This window comes from Rissa tridactyla, chromosome 1 (assembly GCF_028500815.1).
Source record: "Rissa tridactyla isolate bRisTri1 chromosome 1, bRisTri1.patW.cur.20221130, whole genome shotgun sequence".
NCBI classification, from domain to species: Eukaryota; Metazoa; Chordata; class Aves; order Charadriiformes; family Laridae; genus Rissa; species Rissa tridactyla.
Genome location: NC_071466.1, coordinates 191,515,977 through 191,543,819, shown reverse-complemented (window position 1 = coordinate 191,543,819; position 27,843 = coordinate 191,515,977). Strand labels below are relative to the sequence as shown.

The 27,843-nt window shown below is 39.8% G+C and overlaps 1 protein-coding gene across 1 annotated transcript; it reads right to left on the bottom strand.

Annotated features, from left to right (window-relative positions):
* Window positions 1-242: 242 nt before the first annotated feature.
* Window positions 243-27,720, bottom strand: TES (testin LIM domain protein). The gene is made up of 7 exons (XM_054182213.1): window positions 27,557-27,720; window positions 16,290-16,375; window positions 7,788-8,040; window positions 6,285-6,620; window positions 3,590-3,805; window positions 2,913-3,071; window positions 243-1,695 (listed from the first exon to the last, which is right to left on the bottom strand). The coding sequence occupies exons 1-7, from the start codon at window positions 27,581-27,583 to the stop codon at window positions 1,504-1,506; spliced, it is 1,269 nt and encodes a 422-aa protein (XP_054038188.1). The 5' UTR covers window positions 27,584-27,720; the 3' UTR covers window positions 243-1,503.
* Between the last annotated feature and the right edge of the window lie 123 nt (window positions 27,721-27,843).

Genomic DNA, 27,843 nt, shown 5'->3' with positions numbered 1-27,843 from the left:
TCTCACAGTATGTCCTGCAACAGATTAAGGAACACTTAAATGGAAAAAAGGAAATACCTGCTCTTACTGAGGCATCCTTACGGTATCCTTACAGTAAGCACTTTACAGTGAATACAGGCCTTAAGTTTTTTCAGAAATAGTGTCAAAGCTAAAGAGAAGCATGGAAACATTTCCCCTTCTCTTTGACTCCCCTAAAGGAGATTCAACAAGAACAGAATTAGTAGACAACTCACTTAAACAACACTAATTTTTATTTGTGTTACAACCACCATAAAACATTAAAAAAAAAAAAAGAACTGAACATAAGACTTGCATAGGTTTTTTTTTTTTATTTTTTTTTTTTTGGGACAAAGACTCTCCATTCACTGGCACAAAGGTAGCTAACAAGTTTCAGTGTAGATCCGTAATCCTTAAGAAAAAAGAAAGAGAACCTCACATTTGGTTTATCTAATAAGCAAAGCTAATATAACACCTGTGACTTTTTTCATTCAAATACCGTAAGTCTTCTGGGAAAGACTTCTTTGTGCTTTGGTTAAGAACTTACAAATGAAAAGCCTAAGTATGATCCTTCTGCAGAATTACATTCTTGGAAATGCATACGGTACTGCGCGCCACCTCTCTCCAATAGAAGGCACAATTATGAAAAGAACATTCATGAAAAAACAGAAGCCGGTTCTGGAAGAGTGAGAGTGACACCCAGTAGTGTTGGTGGATTTTTTTTTTGTATCTTTAATCTAGACAAGACCTCCTCACATTTTCTCCGACAGCCACCCACACCCCCATCGCTCCCCCCAAAAATAAAGTAACTTCAATATTCATAAAATGAGCAAGTTTTCCAGGCATGAACAGTTCTAAGAGAGAGAAAAACCATGAGCCACAGTCTTCTACTGTTGCAGAGTTACTTTACAGACCAGATGTGAGAGTGGTCACTATCCTCAAGAAACCATGTGTCAACAACAAGCAAATGATTACCGACAACTTCTTTTTAAGCTTCATTCTCCCTGCATACTTGAGGTCAACTGAACAAAACTGCATGTGGCAGTAAAGCTGATCATTTTGTCTAAAGTGCTTGATGAAAGCAGGGAAACTATAAAAATGATAAATTAGTGAAACCACAAGTGTAAGAGTTACATTTATCGTACAAAACAAGAAAAATCGGAGCATTTTCACATTTTCGTCTTCCATTTGACAACATACAGCAAGATGATCCTTCACAGTGAAGAGCTCCCTTAAAGTATATAGAAAAAAACCCATTTTCTTACATTTCTGGGATACAAAGTCATTTGACATAAGACTCAGGAACAATATTCCAAAAAAGAAAGTATTATTACGACTAAGAAATGAAGGTTACATAGCAGGTTTTAGTCATTCAAACAAAATCTTTGGGAAAATGCTATTTAACACTTTCAATAACTTTAAATGCCCCAAAATACCATATAATTTACAGTAGAAATGCAAGAGCCTTTGGAATGCAGCAATGCTTGGTTCTGTGCACATCTTCTCTTAAGACATCATCTTTTTCTTACATTCCACTGAGCAAAAGACCATCCCTTCCACCGGCATGAACTTCTGGCCAATTAGACACTTGCTGCAACAGGAACACAAGAAGCATTCCTGCGTAGCATGCCAGTTGAAGTTGTTGTACGCCACACGCTGAACTTCTGGATCTATAGCATTATGACAGCCTTGGCAGATCTGCTTAGAAACAAAAAGACACTTAAATGAAGCACGCACACCCTCCCTACAAGTACAATAAAAGCTGGAATCCTTAAATGTTTTTGGAGAAGACACAGGTGTTAAAAGAGGCCTTTGAAACAGGTCTCCAGCTTTTGATTTTCCTCTAATTTTAAAACAGTTTCTAATTAAAATGCAGCTGAGGACACAAAATGAGAAAATAAAATGCATACAAGAAGTTAGTTGCTGCTGGGACTAAACTTAGACAGTTACGATGGTTAGGATTTCCCAATCCCCAAATAATGATAAAAACTTGCTGTGCCAAACAGCACAGATCTTCATATATTAACTCATACATTTGAAGAGACTAGTTACAAATCTTCCTGTGCATTGGCAGCTGTAAAGCAATGCCAAAGTAGTAAAGGTTACTAGAAAGCCTTGGATGTAATTCATCTTAAAATCTGGTTGTCAAGAAATATCATTTAGATCTCAAAGAAGTTAATGTTTTAAGAGGAAAAAAAGCCTCTCCAAAAGATAATTCTTTGCATCTACCTCAGCAGATTATTAACTGCCAGCTAGAGATAATAGTTTTTCCCCTCCATTAACTACATAAACAGTCTACATGCATATTAGACTGAACTCCCAACAAATAGTTAGTTGATTGGTAGATATGAATGGACCATCATCTCATGTTAGAGTTCCTAGTATAATTGGGAATCAAGAACTACATCCTTTCCCAAACTTCTAGCTTTACCCCACCAGTCACTCTCCTGATCCCATCAGTCACACTGCTTATAACTCAGGCAGTTAGAAACACAAAGAAACAAAGTACCCAGACTGCAGTTGCCACCACAGGCTTTTAGGAGACCAGCTGAAGTTGAATCCCACTGCTCACAATGGACTATGATTGGTACAAACTAAAGGTTTAGCAGCATTGCTCATCTTCACCTACTTTACTCCTGTTACAAAAATCTTGCTTCACCACTTGCAAAGTTAAAGGTATTTTCAGAACAGCCTCCCCCCTCCTCCAGTGGCTTTTGTTTAAGTTTAAAAGCAGACAAGGATTTTGTCAATTCATGTTTGTTTTCAAATGGGAAAACGACGATTGACTTGATCTTAAACTTGCACTCAATTTATACTCTTTAGATACTCCCACACAGGGAGAAAGTAAGAATTTCAGGCTCCACAGATGTACGTTCCCTTCCTTCACAGCACCAACATGTCTGTACGGATCTTACCGCAGCATGGTTCTTCACGTAGCAGGGTTTGCAGACTGGGTTGTCGTTTACCATTACATAGATTTCCCCAGCCAAAACACAATCACAGTCAAAGCAGCAGAAGTGTTTCAGATGCCAGTTTTGACCTTCCGCTTGAGTATACTCATTGCTGAATATAAGCTATGTGGAAGATACAAACCAATATTAACATATGCATTTGAATAGTCTTTCCTTTGATAAAGCTAGCCTCAAGGTATTTTGCAATTTCCCAGAAACTCCTGGTGGTTCCACTGTTTCAAACAATTTCAACAATAAAAACAAATACATTCACTTGTTACAGTTTTCCAAAAGACTCCATTTGTTTATTAAAAGCCAATAGATGCCAAAGACATCAGGCAGGCCTCTTCGTGCTGCACAAAGTGTAATTTAGTCAGGCGCTCCCCCTAGTGCCCTTCATGAGGAAACCACCACATAATTTGCACACACGTGCACATAGACCACACAAAATCCCCACCAAATCCAAAGCAGATTCCTGAATGTGGAGTGTCCATATCAGTTTTGGTTCCTTGAGACTATGATCAGCTAAAACTGGTGAAGGCACATCATGTCCCTGCACTGAAATATTTTACTAAAAATCATACTCACTTCTCAGAGGAGCAAACCTGTATGACAAAACAAAGGATAAGGATATTTCCTACCTCGTCACATCCAGCACAGCGGGGTTTTTCGCTATCGCAATAATGTCTTCCACAGTACAGGTTACCATTCTTCCAGAAATAGATCATGTCTACTAGAAGCTCACTGCAGGTGCAACAGACAAAACAAGCTGGGTGCCACAATTTGTCATATCCAGCACGTTCTGCGTAGACAGCCGGGTCACCTTCTTTCATGTTCAGTTTGCAGCGATAGCAGGACTGGAAAGAAGTTATTACCAAGTTAAATAAGTCTTTGAAGAGGTACATTTATAGCATTTACATATTACTGACATATTTGATAAATCCCACCTTCCCAGACTGAAATTCAAGCATTAGTTTACTCCCATGATCAGATAGTAGCGTGACACGATGCCATTGTACAGGCTGAACTAAGCAATTCAAGGAGATGTACATTCTACTGACATAGCACTAGTGCTACTTAGAGGGATTATTGTATTTTCCCATATTCACATTCCTGCAACTACAGTCCAGTTCTTAAAAAAAAAACAAACAACAAACAAAACCAACCCAGGCAACTAAAATTCATGCTATGTTCTATAAGTCTTGCATACTGAAGAATAAGGAGAGAATAATAAGAGGACTCCAAAGCTAACTGACTAGACTATGACTAGAACACATGACAAGGAAATGCTCTATTATATAGGTCATGAGAAGATCGAGCAATAGCTGCATCACTACTGAGAAAAAAAATAATTGTGAATATTTCAAACTCATTCTGTTTAAAGCTGTGTTCTAGGGATGCTAATTACTCACAGCTGTTGTCCAATAGTCTGTGATTAACAATGTTAGGATTATGGAAAAGGAACTACAAAGTTCATGGACACAACTACACTACAAATAGTTTCAAAACATTTATAGTCAGTCTTTTGTCCTATACCTGCTTACAGAGAGGGTTTTGCCATCGAGTCAAAAAATGCAGCTGGTTTATGTTATCGAAGCAAAAATTTTAATCTACAGTTTAATCACCAGTTTAGCATTTCCTGCACTCCAGTTGGTCTGTGGACTGGGCTGAACATCCTGGAAAGGTTTTTTCTATGATTCACATTACTACAAGCCCAGCCACAAATGGCCTCAGTTTTCAGTTGTGTGTATATATATATATATATCTATCTATATATCTATCTCTGTATTTTATTTTTTCAAAGTGTCTCAGCTGTAAGGCGTATTGATCAGATCCCCACACTAGTTTTAGATAAGCAGTTTCAAAATATACATGGAAAGAAATCAAATATATCAAAATATACATAGAAAGACATCACTGTTTTGCTGTTGTTTTTAAAAAGAATAATTACTCAAGATGACAGAATGCCTCTTGCCCTTGACGTAATGTCGTCCAAGCCAGTTGGCCACAGGGTACAATGCAAGGTGTGCATTTCTATAGGTTTTTCCTCAAGGAAGCAAGTGAAGAATTGCTGTGGTGAAGCTAAAGTAAGCCAGCAGGAGAGGCTGGGTTACACAAAATGACAGCAACCTCATCAAGCCATGATAAAGTAACTTTTTAGTATCTTAAGATCTCCACGACAAGATAATGGCAAAAATAACTGAATAATTAATTTTAGAAAGTAGTTACAGGTAACCAAATGGCACAGCATATGACTGACTAAGGTAAGCAGGCATGTTCAAAGCTAAAACTTAAGTGTTAATTTTATATTCCATTTGAATTACACCAGAAGTAATATACTGTGCCAGTTTAAACAAGCAACAAAACCACATCAAAAGCAGCACGCAACACCCCCCAATAACACTGAAAGCCATATTCTGCAATGATGTTAACAAACTTTTATCTCCATCTAGAACTCATATATTTGTTTTCTCTAAGTAACCTGGAAAGAAATAAGTTTTGCGATTCATACATGTAATAGCAACATTTCTGGAAATCAAGTTACAGGATCTTTTGCCACTCTGAGGTGAAGGTCTACCTTCACTAAGCTAATTTAATGTTGTTTCAGTAATCCTACCCCTATTTTGTATTCATAATTGGTAGCCGAGACATCTACAACAGAAGTTAGCAAGTTATGTCAAAAATACTTTATTAAGGCTACAGTTTTAGAAATACCAATGAAAACTGGATAATTTTACATACCTTATTTTTTGTTGACCTATTACAAGGCAGAAATCAGATGCCAAAGGAAAAAAAAATAGACCAAAAAACCCAGATCTGAATATGAAAAGAAGGCTACTCAAAAAAGCCATTCTACGGCTTGGCTTGTTGGACATGGGAGAGAGGTGTTACTTTATTTCTTAGTTTCATTTAATTTAAACACAATTGGTCAAGTGTGTAATTTTGGTGCTCTTCCAAGAAAAGGAGAAAACAGACTTCTATAATTAAACTAAACTCTTCAAGAGAAGAGTGTAGCAATTAGTCTGTAAGACTATACAAGTTTCTTTATTATTCTGTAAAAGCCACCCTGCTGTAGTATATCTCCAAGCTAACATGTTTTTGCAACGAGGATGAAAAGGTCATCTAGGAAGTTATTTGCTGCAATGCACTAAATACAGTCAGAAACCAGGGCTCGGTGCAGACACTCACAATGTTTTCCAGTTTCCCTTCTTTCTCTCCCTCCCTAGATTTTCACTATTTCAAGTTCACAAACAAGTTAATTGCATTAAAATGACCAAAGAGAGCACTCGGATGGTAATACACCTTCTTGGTTTATCTTTCCTTTCTTATACTTACATATTGAGATGCCTTCTGATCTGGGGATTTGTCCTCCATCGCTCCTACAGCAGCTGAGGCACCTCTGTCACCATTCTTCACATTACTCTTCTCAGTAGCTCTCATTTCCACCTCACCAGGGAGCTTGACATCTCCTACGCCAAGCGCCTCGGTTTTGTACTTCTTCACAAACTGTTCCATCTGCTTAACTTCATTGGGGGAGAGCTCGTGGCATTTTGAAGGATCCTGATCGTGAGCAGGCAGCTGCTTAGCCAACTGCTTCTTCCTGTACTGTGCGCCTTCTGAGCCAGCAACAGGCTGCTTCTCCTTTGGTAGCATCTGCATATACTGCCTAGCCTGAACCAGGAGAAATTAGATATCAGATGCCACTTCAGCTATAGACCCATCCTTTTAAGCAAACACCCGACTATAATCATCTCTACTGTTGTTAGCGACAGTCAAATTTGTCAAAAACAAGGTTCTTTCCATAAACATTAAGCTCCCAAAATACAGTAGATGGAGATAAAATACAGCAGATGCATTAATTGGCATCTTCCCAGAGTAAAAGACAGGCTTCCTTTTAAGCCTTTTACGGAATACAGTTATTACTTCTCAGAGTAAACAGTAATTAACATTTACACAGCACCTTGTCTTTTCAAAGCTATATAAAACTACTGATCAGCAGTAGAGCTTTAAAAAGTAAAAGCTGAAATAGTTTGCCTGGGGCACACAGTCTATTGCAGAAATGATTCTAGCTAAATAAAGAAAAAAACGCTAATTTTAAAAAAGCAAGAACGAGCCTAAAAATCAAAGTCGTAACTGAACATTAAATAACAGTTGATTTAGATGCACAAGGTTTGATTAATTCACTGAAAAAGGATATTTTGAGAGGTAGGTCAGAGAAAGTGATTCCGTCATGGATCACACAACACGGCAGTACAGTAAGTTAGCAATCAAAGCTTGAAAAGTGAAGTAAAACCCTCAGAAGGCTATCTACCATCTCATCTACTCAGCTGAAAACATACTGGAAGGGAGTTGCTCTTTTAGATGTCAACACTGACCTTGTTCTTACCATATACAGTAAAAGATATATGCAAGACTGAGTGTTCCCCTTAACTTTAAACAATGACATAAATTGTTGTGGGGTTGGTGTTTTTTTCTTTCTTTTTTTTTTTCCTCTTTTAAACACACAGTCCATGCAAATTTTTCAAGTGTACTAGAAAAAGGCAGGTTAGAGAAATCGGACTCCATGGACTTAGAAGATAACACTTAATCCTATCTATTAAAAACCACCTTATGTCCCCAGTTCTCGAGAAGTTCCATAGACAAGCATCCATATCTGCAAGATGACACAGGCAAGACTCATTAAACAGGCAGCATATTTTCGGTTTTGAGGAGGAAGAAAAGAAGAGGTACATACAGAATGACTACAAGAGGCAAATTTATACTTCCTGTAAGTTCTACTTCTCTATCTCCCATCAATGCCTCCATTGAACATGAAGAAAAAAAGTGGATCGGACTTACAAGTGTCTGATTCTGAACAGGAGGAGCCCACTCATAAGTCACAGTATTGATGGATATGTTCTTCTTGGCTGGCACCGGATTAGTCAGTATCATTACATTGCGTTTATACATGGGAATGCCATCATTCTTCAGCTTTGCAATAAGGGTTGTGTATTTTGTATCTTCAAAGAGTTTCCCCACTTTCCGATCTTCCTCATTGCTTGTGAGGATATCATGCTCTTCCTGGCCACATTTGCAGTTGCGGCATATTTTTCTGAAATTTAATGGAAACAGCAACAAAGTTACAGTCTCAGCTGAAAACTACACCTCACACCACCTGCATTCCTAGTAACACCACCACTGGGAACCCAAAATCTTGTTTTCAGTGCTTTGATTAGTTATTCTATTAGTTATTCTACAATGTGTCAAACATCTCTTGATGATACTCTTTATTTCTCCTGTTGTAGTATTTACATTTTTTTGTTCACAGAGATTATGATCAGATAGATATCAGTCAAGTACACTAATACATTTTGAATACGATGCTATATCATTCCTACTGTTACACCTCAGTACTGATCACACACATACATGTCCATTATCACCCACCTACCAGATTTATTATGGGTACTGACCCATGAGTTATCTTCAATGCATTAACATGGTACCCCCAGAAGTCATTTATTTGGGCTTTTAGTTTTTCATGCTCTCTTTATACCCTCAAAATTACACACGCTATACTATTTTCTTCATATGCATTTCACTGTATGCATGATATTTGCTTATCACAGGGTTGCTATCAAGTGGAAACAAATATTTCCTAGAAAGGAAAAAAATGCACACGGCCATATATACAGTGTAATTGCACTGAGTTCTGTTCAAAGTTCAGCATTTAGAAGATGAAAGAAAAGTGAAAGGCTTATATGGACAAAGTCTTTCAAAGGGCTCTGAACCAAGTCAGAGGTACTCCGGCACAAGCTGTACAGAGAATTTTCACAGATAACATCCTTAAAAGGTAGAAGGCTTTACTTAGATAGAAAGGGTACTCTTTCATATACAACACATTTGAACTCTTTTTGATTAAGAGGTATTAGATAGCAATTTATTACCTTAAGCATAATTAAACAATTCACATATATTAAACAGAACCTTGGATTAGACAAGCTAGTTTACTAGTTATTAATGACTTCCCCAGAGCTTCAGTTCAAAGCAGTCAGCCACAATCTATTGAAAATAGCGAAGCTGAAGGTTAACTAGAAGTTCTTATTATAGACTAAGAGAACAGATCAAGCTTCTGAATCTCTAGATTTTGAAGAAGTATGAGTAATAATTCACTCTATTATTTATTCTTCACATAGCAAATAGCATAAAACTACTACCTATAAAATACTTCTTAAACCTGCTTGCCAAAACCCACCAAATTCTAATGTTGTTCTGCATCTTGCTTTCTAAAGTCTTGAAGGCAAGATACATACCTTACCTTAAACCACCTGACAGGTGCATGACAAGAACATGCCATGATTACAGCAGGCCCATTAGGTGATGGGAAAAGAAGGAAGGAGGAAGAACCAGCATATAACTGGTCTTGTGAAGTGATGCACAGCCAGCCCCAAAGATGGGCACTGCATATGTACACCAGTTTATATGGTGTAGGGTACTAGCATTTTGGTGTGCGATGGATGCTGCCCTGGCCATAAGTTATGGTAATCTAAGTTATGAAGCCCACACCAAATAAAAATAGCTAACGCTGCAATAGAAATGAGCCACTAAAAATAACAAGCCAAATAAGAACATTAAGCAGAGCAGACTCTGCTTTGCAACACATAAAATCCTAAAGAGATCAATAACTGAAATGTAGGCTGTCTGACAGCTTGCATGACTTCCAACTCATATCCACAACAAGAAAGATGCACAGAATTTCAAAGCTGATACTTATCTGGATACCTAGTAAACACTAAGCACTTTGCAGTCTCCCAGCTTACTACAACATTCAAGAATGAACTAGCATTGCCCATTAAGACTCAATGCTGTACTATGCATCACAAGCACTCACAACATAAAATTTTGCAGGATCTTCACCATCAGTCTACATGAGTCCTTTACCTAGCCAATACTTAGAGACTACTTAACACACTAACAAAGCAATTTATATTCACTTTGCTCATCTTTGAAGGTGTGCACATGATTACACCCTATTACCAACTCCCAATCACGTCTTCTTTGAGATCTAATACTAGATGACAGAATCAGACCTTACTTTTTGCAGGTTTAGTTCATTATTAGATCATGACCATCAGGCAGCTATATGCCTCACAGGACACATGCAACTTGAATTCAAGCAGTTAGTCCATCTGAACAATAGCTTGCCAGATATTTCCTTCACGTTTTTGACTTAAATCTTTAGCAATAGTAAGCCACAGCTTTAGTCTTGTCTCTTGACAGGATGTGATCTAATAGGATTGGTGAACAAACAGGCATTTTCAGGTAACCTGCACAGACGCATGGAAGTAAAGTATAGTCTTGCTGTCTAGAACTGCTCTGCTTGCAAAACACAACTCATTAAGAACAATTCATATTGTTGTGCTGCCTGTGTGGTCACAACAGCAGTGTGACAGTTTGTGTAGCTCTCTCCACTCTGTACAGCATCCAACTGCAGCAAAGCAGCATTGACAGCCTGCAGAGACCAGAGCCAGCCCCAATAAGCCCGAACATTCTTCCCCTGAGAATTTCACATGGTTTGGAAAAGCCACAAGGGCACCTCTATTTTCGCTCATGCTATGTTATGAAATTGCATATTTATTTTCTAGTAGTATTCTCTCAGAATGCAGAACAGCTCTGAGATCCTGTTTCTGTTACCAACTAGAAGAGCACCCTGACTCAATTGCTTTTTTCATCCTCAGTCCCACCTTGAAGGCTTAACATGTTTTATTTCAGTATCCTTGAGAGATTTTTTTTGTTGTCCTGATAAACAGATGAACAGGTACTTGCAAAGAAGTGAAAGCACACAACTTGTCCTCAGGTCCTTCCTGGGTCCCACTGTGAAGACTGGCATAAAACTACCATGCTTTATACTTGGATTGAAAAGAATGAGATACTCACTAATCTCCCGCCACCTCCAACTTAAATTAACAACTGACTGTGTATGTTTCAGTCTAATGCTATCTCCCTGCTCTTCCAAGATTAAGGGAATGACTCTTTGCCTTAGTGGAGTTTGCAACAAGCTGTTACAGGGGCTATGTTACAAAATTACAAGTGTAGTGGCCCTGGCATTAGACCTTGTGGATAATTAAGTCTCCAAATGGGGCAGAAAACAATCCAGAAAGAATGTAGAGAATGCTGAGTCACAACTGACGTCAGCATATCTCTGAGTCAAAGGAAAATCCCCGAGGCTGTTGCCACCTCCCCTGTTCCCTAAGGCTCTTCTGGATCTCAGCCACATGAAGATGTCTGTATGCTGCTAACAGCCAAAACAAAAAAAAAGTTTCCTGTCCTGATTTATAATCCCTTTTCTTGAATAATTTCTAGTCCTAAAAGACATCCAGTTGACATTTACACACATAACTCTTCCTGCAGAGTACTGTTTACAATTTAGTCATATCTTCTCCTACTAAGTTGCCACATCAGAGTCCTGTTCATTAGTCACTGTCCCTTCTGCAGAAGGAATACAGCCAATTACATCTACTTAGATTAGATCAGCCAGTCATTTCTTTGACTATGATAGAGCTATCTTACTGAAACAACCCCGTCCCATTACCTCAAACTTATGCTTCAGAAGTCTGTCTGATAACTGATGCCTAATTTTTATTTTTGATGTTAAAGCAAACACCTCACATGTGCCAGGAAAACCAGTTCCTATTATATACACACACAGACATAAACACATGTATAGGTATAGACTTAAATTTATCTCCTTTGGCTCTATTGAGAAGACAGGCAGTGAGAATTTCATGTTTGCTCCATCTGCACTGCCAAAACGATTTTCCCTTCGCTTGAGGACATTCAGCAAGACCCCTGCTGAAGGAGGTATTAGGGACTTCTGCTTATGTGTTCACAGCGCTCAGGACTTCAGCAAAGGAGAGAAGTGTTCCTCCAGACAAATCTCAGCAGTTTGGGATGCTTTTACCATTGAAACCATGGAAGATAGGGAGGAAGTTTCAATATTTGTGGAATTAAGAGTTGCATATCACTGTAAAAGACCAATCTAATAGATTGTGTCTTGCTTCCAGGTCTTGGGTGGGTAGAAAGAGGAAGAAGGAAGGTAAACAGATTCCACCCTCTCTTCCAAACCAGTGAATTCCAGTGATGTCTACTGACAGCAAGGATCAAAGACTTCCAGTTCCTTTTCCAAAACCAAATGTCATCCATCCTCCTGCTTTTCTGTTTTGGCGTATAGAGAGGAAAAATAATTTGGATCATGATCCTTACTCCACTAGCTTTGCAGTGGCTCCCAGTGACAGCAGGTGGCAACTGTAAGCACAGAGAAGCCCTCATAAGTACCCAGCAAGTCCTGAGACTTGTTTTCTCCATGCAGAAAGACTAGCCTCTTCCTGTGATTCCTTCTGTTATGTTTTCTTGCTATTAATGCAGCTATAGTACTTGCAAACTCTTCGAACTGTGCCTCAGTACTTGCCTGTCAGCTGTATTATCAGAAAATGTTAAAGCCAACTTAAAGCTGTCCCTGCCTTCCAGGGATTCTATCCGTGCAGAGAAGCCAGATGCTGAAAACCATTGCTCCCAAGCTTAAGATTCTTCTCTCCAGAAGCTTTTTAATATCTTGGCAAGCCGCACTGGAGACAATTATCACTTTCCGGTATATATACAACCAAGATAAATCAGAACCTTCCCTCCTGCTTTTAGCAACTTCTGACTCCTGTCCCACACCTCCCTCTAGTGGGAAACACATTCCCAAAGAGCAAACATTTATCCAACTGGCAGTCTCTTACAGCCAGCCTGCCCTGCTAATTTTGCAGGGGCAGTTTTGCAGTCTGAAAGAAGTTTAACACCTGCACTGAGAAGACCCTGCCTGCTGCTACTATGCTTGGATGGAAGCACGATTCTGAGGACAACTTTAAAAGCAAAAGCTATTAACACACTAAAACAAAGCAGGCAGTTGTTCACTGTTCAGCTACTGTTACAGACCTGTGGCTCTCCCTGTATTGACTTTGTGTTCAGCTCACAACACTGAGGCTTTCAGAACTTCAAAGTTTAGGAACAAATTTTACTAAAGGCTTTGTTTGCCACCATTTCTATACTAGCTTAAATTAACAGTTCTACACCTATATAACCATCCCACACCCTGTGCCAAGAATTATAGCCCAAAGTGCTTGAGGAGCACTTGCAACCTCAGAGGAGGTATTTTCCAAACGCTCCCAGTATAGAGAAGAACAGTGTAGCAAATCCATGTAAAACCCTGCTACTGCATAGGTACACTTGGATTTTTTTTCATGCACTTTCCAATCTGACTCACCAAAGGCAGAACTGAGGCTCTTTTGTATGGAAATACAGAAAGATTACATCTTGGCTCTTTGAGGTACAGCAGAGTCTTCATGCCTCAGACCACGAATTACATGATCTGTGGAAGCTCCTCAGCTCCACCCAGGAGAGGGCAGTGTCAGCCTTACAAAGACCACAGCAAGGACTGCAGGCTGCAAACGCAACTGCTGCCTCACTTACTGGACTGGATCTGGCTCCTATGGAGGTAACTTTCTTCATAATGTCTGTATGGTGCTGTGCTTTGGATCTGTGGCTAAAACAGCGTTGACAGCACTTGCTATTCTTGAGCACTTCTGGCACACTGTCAAGGTTTCCTCTTTTTTGGACTCTGCCCCCACCTCAGCAAGCTGGGGGTGGGCAAGAAGCTGGGAGGGGGCAACTCAAATTGGCCAGAGTGATACTCCATACTATATAATGTCATGTCTAGAAATAAGACAGGGGTTGAGAATGAAGAAGGCAGAGTTTCTGACTTCCAAAGTGGACACTGCTTGGAGACTGGCTGGGCATGGGTCTGCTGGTAGGAGGTGGTGAGTGACAGCTTTGGCATCACTTGCTCCACCCCCCACCCCACTTTCCTTCACCTATTAAATTGACTTTATTTCAACGCCCCCGTGAATTTTCTCACTTTTGTTCTTCCTTTTCTTTCTGCTACCCCACAGTGAAGGGACAAGGAGTGAGCAGCTGTGTGGGTGCTTGGCTGCTGGCTGGGGTCAACCCACCACAGTTAATCTTCCCCGCAACATGTAACTGTTTCTCTAACTACAATCCCTACTTCAACACCTATCTTTTATAGATGAGTAACAGTGAAATTAGTGATTAAACTTGAAGTGATTTCAATCATTCATGTTATAAAGACCATATTCTGTCCACTTGTGTGACAGTTGGCTTTTACTTAAAATAGTTTCAGATTTTAAGGCTAACAGGACTAAGTGAACAAGTATTTGAGATCCATCCCTTTCTGTTCAAGTGGTAGACGCCCAAAATCTCACGCAAAGCATATTAATATATTTTTCCTTTTAAAACTGTTTATACGAAACTGATTTCAGACTTCAGATTCACACCCTTACTGTCTCCAGCAGCAGCTCTGCTGGAGAAACAGCTATTTTCTAACCCATTCTTGAATTGCCTCAATGGCTAACTTTCCAGCTGTTTCAGAGGTATGTGCCACATTTGTCTGACACCTAGCTGATGCTTCTCAGACTACTTCCAGCCACCTTATTCACCTGTCCTATCCTATATAAATTCGATTTCCAAATTATATCTTAATCTTAACTAAATAGCTACTGGTTTTATGTCTTTTTCTTAATTACTTTTTAATTCACTGCTGTCTACAAGCTCTTGCTTTCCAGGAGAGACAGTGCTCTGACAAACTATGTATTCAGGACCTGGCACAATGAGCCCTAACCACAGGAGCACAGTGAAACATGTATAAAGAAAAACACACACAAAAACCTACAAATACACACACAGAAGGGAGATATGTTATAACTTGGTAATCATGCTATTATGTCACTAAATCACTTTAGGCATTTTATTTCTTTTTATCCCGAATTCTTCCCTGTTAAAGAACAAGCTAGGAATTACAAGGTCTAACAATGGGAACTAAGAAAAAGAGGACACAAAGGAAGAGAAAAAGTTAACTGGACTAATTCCCCCCCCTTCTTGTGATTTCCCCATCTATCACACTATGAACAAAAAGCTTTCTCAAGTAGGAAGTGACATTTCTCATCTAGCCATGAATAAGCAACACTATTTACTCCTGCAAATTTTTTATTCTGTTTTAATGATTTACCTACACGCATTCACTGTGCTCCGTTTTATTTCAGTACCTCTACAGGTACTCACCCCTCAGTGACTGAGTACGTCTTTTCATAAATTAATAACTTCTTTTATGTTTAGATGATGACATTTATTCATTAGTGTGTTACCACTTCTTGCTCCATGTCATTATTTGTTAGTTGTTTCCTACAGCTACATATTACAGATACATAACCAAGAAGCTATATCCCCATCGACTTATAACAAGCTTTCGCTGTGGTCTGTCTGGTTATTTTCTAACCTGAGTCTCAGCTGCAGTCAAATACTTGGGCAAAGAAGTAAAATCTCCTAGGCCTTATCTGCACCTGATGCCACTATGGCCAGGATAGAATAAAGACTACCTTCAAAAAAAAAAAAAACACAGAAGAAAACACTACTGCAGATACAGTTTTGACTGTAGCTAAATAGCATTGGTGAAATGTCATTGTTTTCATTGCTAGTGTGTGCTAGTGCTACTAACAATTATTTATTTTTATGTCCTTTCAAGGCTGTTCCCTTTGAGAGATTTTTTTTTTTTAAATCAGAATCACTAAGCTACATCTTAAACCACACCCAGTATAATCAGTGAATTGGGATAGCTAGACGCATACATTAACATCTATCTTGTTTCAGGAAAATAGGAAAGGTCTTAATGGAATACAAAGTTTATGCAGAAGCCACAGCATAGACTATTTACTGCTACTATCATCAGCTCTTACTGGTTTAGGAACAGCCCATCATCCAAGGCCACATGCAATCTAACTAATTTGAATTTATTACACCTCTTCCCCCTTTAAGTCACTTGTAGATGTATACAAAGTTTCAATATCTTTTCTACATAGATAAGATAATTTTACCTAAAATCTCAGATCAAAGCTTACATACTTGGTCACAAGCTGAGAAAGAATTTTATTACTGAGATAATGCACACTTCTTTCCTGTCATCTCTCTTACTGTAGGATGAGAGATGTTTTTATAAACCTACTTCAACTGTTTATTAAGCTAAAGCAAATGCTTCAGTAGAAGTACTATGATCATAAGTGATTACATACTTAAACACTCTGTTGCAAAGCAGCTGAGAAGCCCTGGCCCTGAACCTAGATGCAGCTTCTTTAAAGCATCTGAACAGTTTAACTGAAAGAGAGAACAAAAGCTGTTACTTACTCATTTGCATACATGTGTTAAGATCTGCAGTGCTGAGTCACAGCTTAAGAGACATCTGGTGTCACTTACCTCCAGAAATGAAGCTCAAATCCTTCACACTTATCCTTGCATTTCAAGCAGGGGGCACCAAATCCTTGCTCGTGGCCCAAGCCCATCTGTGTACAGAGCAATATGCCTACAGTCAGCTTTAAGAAATACGCTGCGTGAATGATCTTATGGCTGCCTTTATAATCTACAATCCACAACTAAAACAAAAGATTAAGCATTTGACTAAGCTGACATCAGAACAGTATTTTGGGGGCCACTCACCTTTCTATTGTACCTACGTAAGTGACAGTGGTTGCACAAGCCTGTTCAGAGGGTTGAGCTAACATGCTGAAAGCCAGCCTTAGCCAAAACCAAGTATTTTTCTGGTGACTTGTCCCCCCAGCCCAGCTCACTCTACAAACTTCTCACAAGCAGAGAAGCAGATTCTTTGCAGCCCACCCTTAGGTCTGTGACTGTGAAACCACAGCAAACAAGGACCTCAAGTTAAAGCACATTTAATCCATCTGTCAGTACAAAGTGATTTGCAGTATATGACTTGGCAAAATACACGAGATCAAGAAATAAACAGACCCCACGTTTATGTGCACTAACCCGGGCATCTGATAGGAATAAAGAAAACATCTAAGTGATTTGTCTCATATTTCCGAGTATATTTGAAATGCTTGATAGCGATCGAGAGCAGAACGTACCCTTTTACAATTACATTTCAGCCAGACTAATAGCAGCTTTTTTTCCGAGGAGGAGAAACAGCACAGTTAGTGAAAGCAATGACCATAAATGATATGCAAAGGGTTTCACTGGGAAAAGATTAAAAGTACAGACGACCAGCTCATAATGCAGAGGAAATATGTGAGAATATAAAAAACAGTGCAGGGAAAGGCTGGGTATTCACACAATATATCAATGCATCAGCAAATTTAACTGAGGAACAGCCACTGGAAGTTTGAGGTGAAAAATAGGCACCAAACACCATAACTTATGCATCCACATAACACAGTAAGTTTAAAATGCCTCACTTCGGCTCTTTAAACCTTTGGAGAATGCTGCTCTTAAATCAGACACACGAAGGACCGTGGAACTGCGGTCATGGTTGGATGTGCAGCCTCATGCCCAGCAGGCAGAGGGGAGCCCATCTCTGTGCTCCCACCCACTGCTCCAGCAGCATGAGGAGCGCTCCCAGTTAGCTGTGGGTAGACGCAGTGGGAGGGATGGGCATTGCAATGGAAACAGCTCACCTCCAGTTTGGCTTCCACCACAAATGAAAAGCGAGCTAGAGCTGACAAGTTCTGGTACTGATCTCAGTTCCAGCAACAATAGCACAACGCCAGGGTTAATGAGATGTGGTGATATGGTTTTATTATTAACAAGTTTGCAATTTACTCAGAGAAGTTGTACCACTATTGTTGTACATACAAGGATATAAACAGCTCAACTTTCAATTTGTTTCTGTCCAAAATGAAGGAACAGATTATTCACAAACCACTCGCTCAACACAAAGCATGCAATAAGATGCAGGGAAGACCATGTTTTCAGTTATTTTATAATTTGAAGGATCACCGCCTCAAGGATATTATAAAACTTTCCTGCAGATTATGGGCTATTTAGGGAGAAGAGATACTTTGGCAGCTATTAAGCTACTGCTTGCAACCGCAGAGATGGATAGAGGGACATGAACTTATTTCTTCCTTTCTTATCTGGAAGAAGAAATACAAGCCTGCTGTGATCACGGTGACATCTTTGTCAGCCTAATGGCTCAAGAAGTTCACGTTTTAGAGGCACTAATCTGAAGCCAGACCAGTAGATCACCTAAAATAAACATAACTTTAAAGATTAAGTTATCTTTCGTCAACTACATTTTTTATTATGTTGGATATATAAAGCTAACAAAAGTTCCTCTCCACTGAAAATGGGTGTTTACAGGGGTCTTCTCATCTGGAATCCAGAGCCCCACCATACACACACTGTACCTCGTACACACACCCCGTATGTCAGAAAAAAAAAAAAAATTAAGTCTCTCATGAACATAACAAAACATTGGCCAGGATGTTCTCTGAAGAGAAAGAGGAAGCTAAGGCAACACAAAACAGACCGCTTTTTTTTTTTTTTCTTCAGGACAGGTTGTTTTTTGTTTGGGGTTGGATGTTCAGGTTTTTTGGTTGGTTTTTAAAATCATCCTTGCTAATAAGCCGCTAAATTTAAGATGTGCTTGCATTGCCCTCAAAAAAAAAAAAAAAAAGAAAAGCCAACATTAACCCCTTCTCTCTAGCTGCTACTTCAGCTACAAACTGGCATTACTTTTTTATGCTTGGGCTCTGCCCTCCTTTAAAAAGAGGGGAAGGGGGAGAAAGAGTAATAATAATAGTTTCATTAGTGTTGTAATTAGAAGGCTTAGAAACCTAGGATCACTTGTGTATATAGAGTGTTATTGTAAAGTACACAGAGGAATAGTCTTAACATTTTGAGAATTCCCAAAACGGAATCTGAAATGCAAGTAAGAAAATGAAAATGGGCTTTGCAATTTTTTAATATATTTTTCACAAGCATCCTAACATTTAAGGGTTTTTTAAGCTAAGAATACCTCTCCCGAAGAAAATGGAAGAGGAGATGAAATGTGTGGTGTCTAAATGCTCCACCTAAAACATGCTCCCTCCTCCAGACTAGACAGACAACAACCAGCCAGCCTAGTTGCATCTTCACAACCATCAGTCTCAGTGCAGATTTCTTCAGAAACACAGGATTCCACATTCTTTCCCCAGTAATAAAGAGGACACCATTAAGTAAACGCTTATGAGGCTTGAGACAAATAAGATTTAATTAGCAAATGTGATAGACTTGTTTTGAAATGCATTTCTGTTTGCTGTGAAAGAGAAAGAAGGGGATAACCTTTCTATATGCAATGTCTGGTCACCTTATGGGAAAGGCTTAGCTTGAAACTAAGGAGCACATCATGAACTGAATTAGATGCGATTCCAGATGCATGCACAGCCTCTGCCTTTGTTCTGACAGAGAAACTATGTGGCTGCTTGCCAAAAATAAAGATATAAAATAACAACAGCACACCATGCTTTTGAGTTTGACTATCTAAAGTCAGGGCATATCAAATAGGCCTTCACAGTGCTGTAACAGCACCTCCTTCACTGGTAAGAAAGCATCAGCCTCAGAAGTGACTTTCCTCTTCAGCATCTGATTCTGCTGCAATTTGGGAAATTCAGTGAGACTAAAGCTGCAGTGTGCTTCTTCATTGGTGCCGCCTACTTTTACTCCACATGCCTTCTAAAGGACATGGCCGGCTCTGTGCTGGAGCAGCCAGAGAGGGCTGAGCACACACTGGAGCAGGAATGCATGCCTGAGAACAGGAGGGAATCCGTTTTCCCCATACATGGAGTTATGGGAGAAATGACACAGATAGGTCAGCTGAAATAATGCCAGAAGAAGGTTGCTTCCTGTCTACTGCCATTACTTTTCATTTTACAGCAAAAGCTATCCAAAACCATCTGGTATTACTAACATACCCAATACAGATTTAAGTAGTCTGAGTATGCAAGATGATATAAATATGACTGAGATCATCCCTTGCATGTTGCTTTCAAGACTGAATAGTCCTCAAGGGCAAAGAATTTTAAATGGTTACAGCGAAGTGAGTATTAGTGAGAGACTTCCCCATTTCAGCTCAGACCAGAATCTAGTGTCAAAAGTTGGCTATCTTTATATTAAGGAGCCATGGGTGGAAGCTTACTGTCATCTTAAAAACCCAAATGGTCCAGTTCAAGTGTCTAATAGTTTTTTCAGACGTGCAAGAGAAACACAGCAGTCACTAGAAATAGTTTAAGCCTGGATTATCAGAAGTGTTTATTGTTAAGTTTATTGAACATCACTGAGAATGAAAATTGAACAAATCTTGTTTCTCCCTCCTATCAATTTAAATCCTCTTGCAAATGTTGAAGTCCTGCTTCATTGCAATTTTAGAATAATAATTTCATAATTTGTGTTCATGTAAATACAGCAGACTTCAGAGCATCAGACCACAAAACATTTCCCACACGGGAGAAAAAATAAATAAATAAATCATGGACGCAAATAGACCATGCAGGTAGAGGTAGATGGCCAGTTTAGTCTGCAGACCAATACAAATGCAATTATATCGTCAGCTATAGTTTCCCTTACGTGGTAAAACATGTGAGTTTAAGAAGTTTGTTCCTACCTGGAACGGACTGTGCCACAGCTCACAGTGATGGTTAAAAAATAATGTTGTGATGAACGGAGGAGTAGCTTTTTAATAGGTAAGAGTGTAATGTCACAGAACTCAAGATTATTGTTGACAGTTACAGGAAAGACAAAGATAAGTCTTAAAAAAAAATCTTAGATGAATTAAAACATAAGACAGAGCAGTAATTTTTAAAGTTGCCTATACTTGCTTTTAATGAGCATAGATTATTTTAAGTTGAAAGGGCTCTCTGGAGGTCACCCAACTGCCCACAAAGAGGAACAAAATCAGATTTGCCCAGGGCCTTGTCCAGATGTGGATTCAACAACTTATTACTGTGTTGGACCACACGGAGGAAAGAAAACCTGTATGTTTAATCAGAATTTCTCACATAGCAGCTTCTCACATCATCACTGTACAGTGACTACAGTTCAATTCTGTGTTTTCTATTCCCTCCCACTAAGCATCTGGGCACACCATGATACAAAGAGTATCCTGACAGAGTTCCACTGGAAGTCTTTAATTATTTTAATAGTTGCCATTTAATAGTCATCACACCTGGCACAAATATAGCCCTTGAATAAAGCCAGCTGCTCTGACCTTCCTGCCGCTTTACAAAACAACCCCAGTGGTAAGGAGAAGGTAAAAGAGGAATCCATAACAAAATGCAGAAGCTCTACTTGGCATTTCTAGGTCTCCTTCCTACAAGATTTCTTTTACCTCCTCAGTCCCACCAAAAGACCAGAGCTAACTCAGGTCTTGGCTCCTTTTGCCTCCTACTCCCAAGGCGACTCCTGTACCACCACACAGGTGAGCTGTATTAATCTTTCACCTTGCCACAGACAGTAAGACACAATACCAGTACTCAGCCTCTGCAGAAGATCAGAAGTCCTTCCACTGTGTGAGACCCCTCTGGAATTTGAAACATTGCGGCTGTACAGTGAGAAAGTTGTCATTAGTGGACTACAATAATTAACAGTGAGCCCCAGAATAGACTTAAATCCTCATCACTGCCCATTTTGCAGATCTGTCTCCATGTGCCTTTGGGTGCTCCAAGGTCAGAAGTGAAGAGATCCATGCTAGAGCTACTCTTGGATTTAGCACAAAATGCCAGGGATCTTCTGGTTTGAAAGTTACCTAACTGTTGATCCATTTGCATGTTTCAGGGGTCACAACAAGTGATACTGCTTCCCATTTCCAATGTAGGCTTGAGAAAAACACCTGTATAGCACAACAAAACAGATTTCTAGCATATCCTAAAATACCTTAGGAATTTCCAGAGAAGTCAAGGTAAAGCCAAGTATGCATAAAAGCCCCCTCAAAACTGTGAGAACAGGACACATTAGAAATCTCAGGTGCTGTGCATGCTTTATTGGTGAGTCCTGATCATGTATCACTATTTTCTGTACCAACAGAAGTCTTCTCTAGTCTAAGAGAAAAAAAACCAGAAATTAAAATAGGTTACAGCATTTAAACTTTTAAAACAGAAGAGCTACATTATTTCTTATGTTTCCAGAATAAAAAACCCAAACACAAAGACATAATTATATCTGGACAATGTTCTTATAAGATTCTAGAGACAGCGTACAAGAAGAGAGGAAAAAAGTTTAACTTGTAGCGAAGAGCAGTATCCCACAGATCATTCTGTATTTGTTATTATTTATCATGTCTATTAAAATTGATGGCAAGTCTGCCATAGTTATTTTTTGGCTTTATTTCTCCTCCTCAAATATGCGTTTAGATTTAGGGAAAAGTTGACCAGGATTAAGATGTAGAAGCTTGGATAAGGAAGTCCACTTGCACAGAGAGAAGGATGACAGAAAGAGGTTGCAGCCAAGAAAAATATTTGAAAGATGATCCGGGCAGGATCAAACAGCTCAGAATATAAATATTTAAGACACTGCTACACAGTCTACTGTCAAAAGACTAACAGCTATTAAAGATATCTTAGCTGAATAGAAAGCAAGTGGTGTTTATTCACAAAGTCCAGTATTACACTAGCTAAGTTTGAATGCAGTTGACACGCACTATAACACTGTCTAAACCTCCAATACAGCACTATCCACCACCCAACGCTGCAGAGGCATTTTCACAATATTCATGTATTTTGTTTTGACGTCAGTGCTCTTGCCCAGCTGCATCTTCTAATATTAGGTTTTCAGAAGCAGATATGGAAATCTACATATTCACTTATTAGGATCTTCAGTCAGGCAGGAAAATAGCTTTTTTGTCAGCCAGTGCTTTTAGAAGCTGCAGCTAACACAACCTCAGACTGAAAACAATGTAGAAAGGGAGGGTTAGGCAAACTTTAAAAAAAAACAAAGAGACCAGAAACACACATACAGCAGTACCAGAGTACAGTTATGTCTGATGCAATCTGTAATTGCCACGACAGAAACCTCCTTGCTCCCTTAGCAATTGACCCTATTCATTTGACCCTAGATAACAAGCGTGACAAGCTCTCATCTTCACAGCCCTACTCTTCCTGCAGGTCTCCAGAATCTAGAACCACCTCACAAACTCTTCATGTTAGTGGAAATTATGTACTAGGGTTGTGTTGTGGGTTTTTTTTTTGTTTGTTTTGGTTTTTTTTTACATATACACCCTATATAAAACACATGTGTATGGGGTTTATTTATGTATTATATATATGCACACACTAAATATGCGTATCTATTTAAAATAGACTGTAAAAATATAACCTTTAACTAAAGCATAATATATATATCTACATCCACCCCATTACATCTGTAAACTCTATATTTGCTAGGAAGAAGCCATTAATTTGCAAGAAGTGTTCCATATACTTCCTTGAGGCAGAAGAAATGTGTTTTTAATCAACTTTTACCCATAAAATTTCATTCACAATTGCTACTCATTATTATTATTTTACTTAAAGGAAAGGAAAAACACTTCCTTTTTCCAGAAACTTGCAGAAACAGATCTTTGTGCCTTTAATGACAACATACTTTTAAGATAAAGTTAGTTAGTTTTCCATCTCACTGTTTAATTCTTGTCTTGGAATTATGCCATATTCAAGAAAGTTTCACCTGATCTTAGAAGTCGTGCAGCTCTGCATCCAAGAAGTCTCTTGGCTTGCTATTCAGGCATTTCTTTATATTTTATAGTCAAACACCTGGGGAGTACTTTCTCCAGAAAAAAAAAGGTCAAGAAAACTTAACTTAGCCTTGCCATCTTTGCGAAGCTGATATCCAGGAATGACGGACAAAAAGTAACTAGGAGTGTGCCTTCAGACAGGTATTCTAGAAAACAATTCACATCAATATTTTGAGGGGAAAAAATCCCACCACAACACATGCAGGAAGCATGTTAACGGTTTCCTTGCTAACAAACCTGAAGTAGTTCCTCTCACATCTCCACACTTGTTTTCATACTTCTCCTTGCGGGTAAAGCTCACCCATGAACAAACTTGCATTTCCTCAATCTTACTATACATAATGAACAGCAAAAAAGATCTACTATCTAGGTTTCCATGGCAGTAACACCAAAACAAACAGTGACCTCAACAGGAAGCAGGGGCCAGCAGATATTACTAAATCATGCTTTGCAAAACACAAAAAAAGTTGACTTTGCTCCTATACATGCCTTACTCACTGTTCACTTACCAAAGAGCATTACAGCTGTTGACCTAATGATGTCTAAAGCACTTTGTTTGTTTTTCCACCATAAAAGAACAAACCAAGTCTCACGCCCATAGAAAAACCACACAGACATTCCACATTGGAGAAGTTGCACCTCTTCCCCTCAAACTCCTCTGCCCCTTCTCCATCGCAATCAAAGTTCCTTTTATAAAGCAAGCATTCTCCTGTGAAAGCCTATACAGAACAGAGTCACTGCCAGATTCTTATTTTCTCTAGTGAAGCACGAGACTGTGCTGCCAGCAGGACTGTGACCTACTGATTCATTTTACCAAGTTCACAGAGGTGATAGACAGGGCAGGAATCCAGACTAGTAGAACTTTGTTCTAACAGAATCTTCAACAAAAAGCATTCAATCTTCATTTTCCCTGTACCCTCAAAGCATGGTTTGAGAACACTGTGTATTGTATTTGGGAGAATTAGTGGTCTGTTTGTTGCACAAGTGCTTTTCAAGCTGGAGCTACTGTTTTTAGGCTTCAGCTCTGTTGTGCAATCTCTTTTTATATACAGAGCTATCTTTATGGTCCTCAAATGCAACAGTAAGTCAAATTCCTCCCCCCCCCCCCAAAAAAAAAAAAAAAGGGCAAAACTACAGTCAGCCTTGAACTCCCCATTCCCTTTAAAGGGAGATTATACCTGACAGTAAGGAATCAGACTTAGTATTTACATAGTAGCTAAAAAGACTGCCTTGCAACTCTGTTTTCCCACACCATTCACTGCTAAATATGTGCCTGAGTTACTTTATGTCTCCAAGATGCGCAATGACCTGACTATAAAAAAAGTTACACATTATTCCACATATATTCTCAGTGCTCACAATTCATTCTGAAACTTGAAGTCTTTCTCGCAGACTGTGGTTGTCCAGAACCCAGGATCCTGCTTACTTCTGCCCACTGTTCTTGGAACTTCATACCCAACAGGCAGGTAGCCACTCAGTCCTTAACATTTACCTTCAGTTGCCAGGTGGTAAAAATGTACAAGTCACTACAAGATAAAAAGCTCAGATAAGGTAGAGAGCAGATTTTGCCAAAGGACTCAAGTTATTTCAGCCCACGGTGCAGGACAAAGACGGGGTGAGAACCACAACGCGTACTTAAGTAACTCATCACTGCTGACATTACTGGGACATCTCCACCTCAAGACAAGTTTCTCTTAAAGGCCAGTTAGTTTACGGCTTTTGATAAACTTGACTGGAAACTTCCCAGAGTGTTCTTCCATCTTTCATGGGAGAGGGAAGTTGGCAAAAAAAAAAAAAAAAAAAAAAAAAAAGAAAAAAGAGAGAAGTAAAAGATAAGGAAAAAAACAGGTTGAGAATAGGAATTAAAGGATGGAGACTGAAGACATGCAGCTATTGCAGAGTTGACATGAACTGTTACTTATTCATTCCAGTGTACAAGATCTGAGGAAGTTTTGATTACAGTAAATATTGGCAGTCAGAAAGAGAAGGAAAGGATTTAGTACCAAACACACTGACACATAGCAAAGCTTCCCAGCTCTCCCGCATTAACTTCTCACAGAACCTTGCCTGTTCTCTTGGGAAATGAGCTTCACCCAGGTCATAGAAAAAGAAGGTGATGAGGAGATGTGAACAAGGGAGGGCACACAGAGGAAGGACAGAAGTAGTTTTCTGAACATATGTACAGTAGAAACAGAGAAAACATGAAGTTCTTCACATCATACACATCTCTTAGCAATATTAATACTAAAACTGAACAGAATAGAAAATACAAGTTACTTTCTACAAACAGAGCTTTGCTGGTTTCTTTTGTGGCGCTAGCTTCTATGTCTGCCTGCATGTTCAGAGAAGTCTTCGGGAATCTCTGAAGTTGATGAAGGAGAAGAGTAAAAGATGACCAAAGAAAAATATGACAAAAATAGTCAAATATAAACTTACAACACACACAACTACCTAATAATTACAGCGCAATTTAAAGTAGCTGTTCAGCAACAACAAGTTCACTCAAACCAACAGTCGACTATCAGCAGAATTTTAGCAATATTTCACAGCACATATTTATTTTCTCTTTAGACGGAGAAATTTGAACAGGAATGCTCTATCTTCCACAAATATGCAACTCTCCCCTCTCTGGAGTTCTGAACTCTCACGGAGTTCAAAAAACTTTCAGTGAACAAGCTCTGCAATGCTGTCAGCTTAAGTTTTAAATTGTGCTTAGAAAAATATAAGTAAATCTACTCAAGAAGCTTGCTTTCATTACATACAAGCAGTGACACAAAGGAGACAACCCTGTGCACACAGCTAGCTTCTGAAGACAGTGATAGCACTTAGCTAAACCCATCTATACACAGCCTAACGTTGACTGGGGATGAGATATGTAGTTTCTCAAAACCAGGATGCTCATCCAGGTGATATCATCACATGTTGTGACATCACTCTGAGAAAGCTGTGACTCAAGGCTAGTCTGCTTCAACAGGATTCAGTCCTGACTTAACTGGTAGCCTTCCACACTGAGCAACTACTTCTATAGTTGCGCCAATTTCTTGCCTACAAGTTGGAAAAGCATACAGGTATACAAAAGCGCATAAGCATACTTTAAAACAAGTTACTACCCTTAAATATAACAATTCCAGAATACAAACTACACATGTCCACATGTACAGATTTCACCCATGTTCATATACAACGCTCCTTCTGCCTTTATCATATAGTCTTGTAACAGATACTATAAATAAGTTCTTAATAAAGGAAGTGATGGCTTAAGTGCTGCATTCAATTTGCAAAAGCACTAGAAGCACAGATTTAGAGGTGCATCTCACATGAAACGAGTTTTACAGATGAAGTTTTAAATGGCGAGTTTCGGAAAGGGACCTAATACAACTGGATCACTTACACTTTCTGTTACTTACCCTTCACTCCTTGCCAGTTTGACTCTAAACTGACGAGTCAATATGCCTTTAAAAAAAAACCCCAACCAAACCCAAGTTTCTGTCTCGGGAGGGTAATCCATACAAACGCTGACGACACACTTATGATGGGCCCATCACATCAAAGGTCAGAAATTAATCTTTAGCATACCTGGCTGCATGCAACTATTAAGATTTCGGGGTTTTTTTTGGGGGGACACGTTTTTACCTGACAGCAATGCTTGCATGGTAGGACAGGGGTACCGGTTGGCGACCTGAGGAACAAGCTGCAGCGTCTTAATTAGAGGAGAAGCTTTTCCTTCCTCTCGAGACCGAGGCACCAGGAGGTCATTTCGGAGGCAGCTCCCTCCCCCCTCACCCTTTGGGACGGGGCGATGGAGCCCGAGCGGCAGCAGCCGGGCGGCGGGAGCGGACGACCCCAGCGGAGCGCCCGCCACGGGCGGCGGCGGCCAGACGGTTCCGCGTCCGTCTGTCCGTCCCTCCGGCGGGAGGGGGCCGTCCGCCGAGTTACCTGCCGCGCCGGCCGGCGGCCCCGACCTTACCTTTTTCACTTTATTCTCCAGGTCCATGCTGCCGCCTGGCCGGGCCGGGCTCCGGAGCGGGGCTGGCTATGAGGCGGCTCCCGTCCGGCGAGGCTGCGCTGAGGCGAGGTCGTGCCCGCTGCCACCGCCCCTCACGCCCGCCGCCGCCGCACTCAAACTTCCGCTGCCCTGCGGCAGTGGCTGCAGCCGAACAAAGGCAAGGCAGCAGCCAATCCCCGCCCGGCCGCCCGTCGGCCACCAGCCAATCCCCGGCCGCCGCCGCGCCGCCCGTCCCGCCCCGTCCCGGA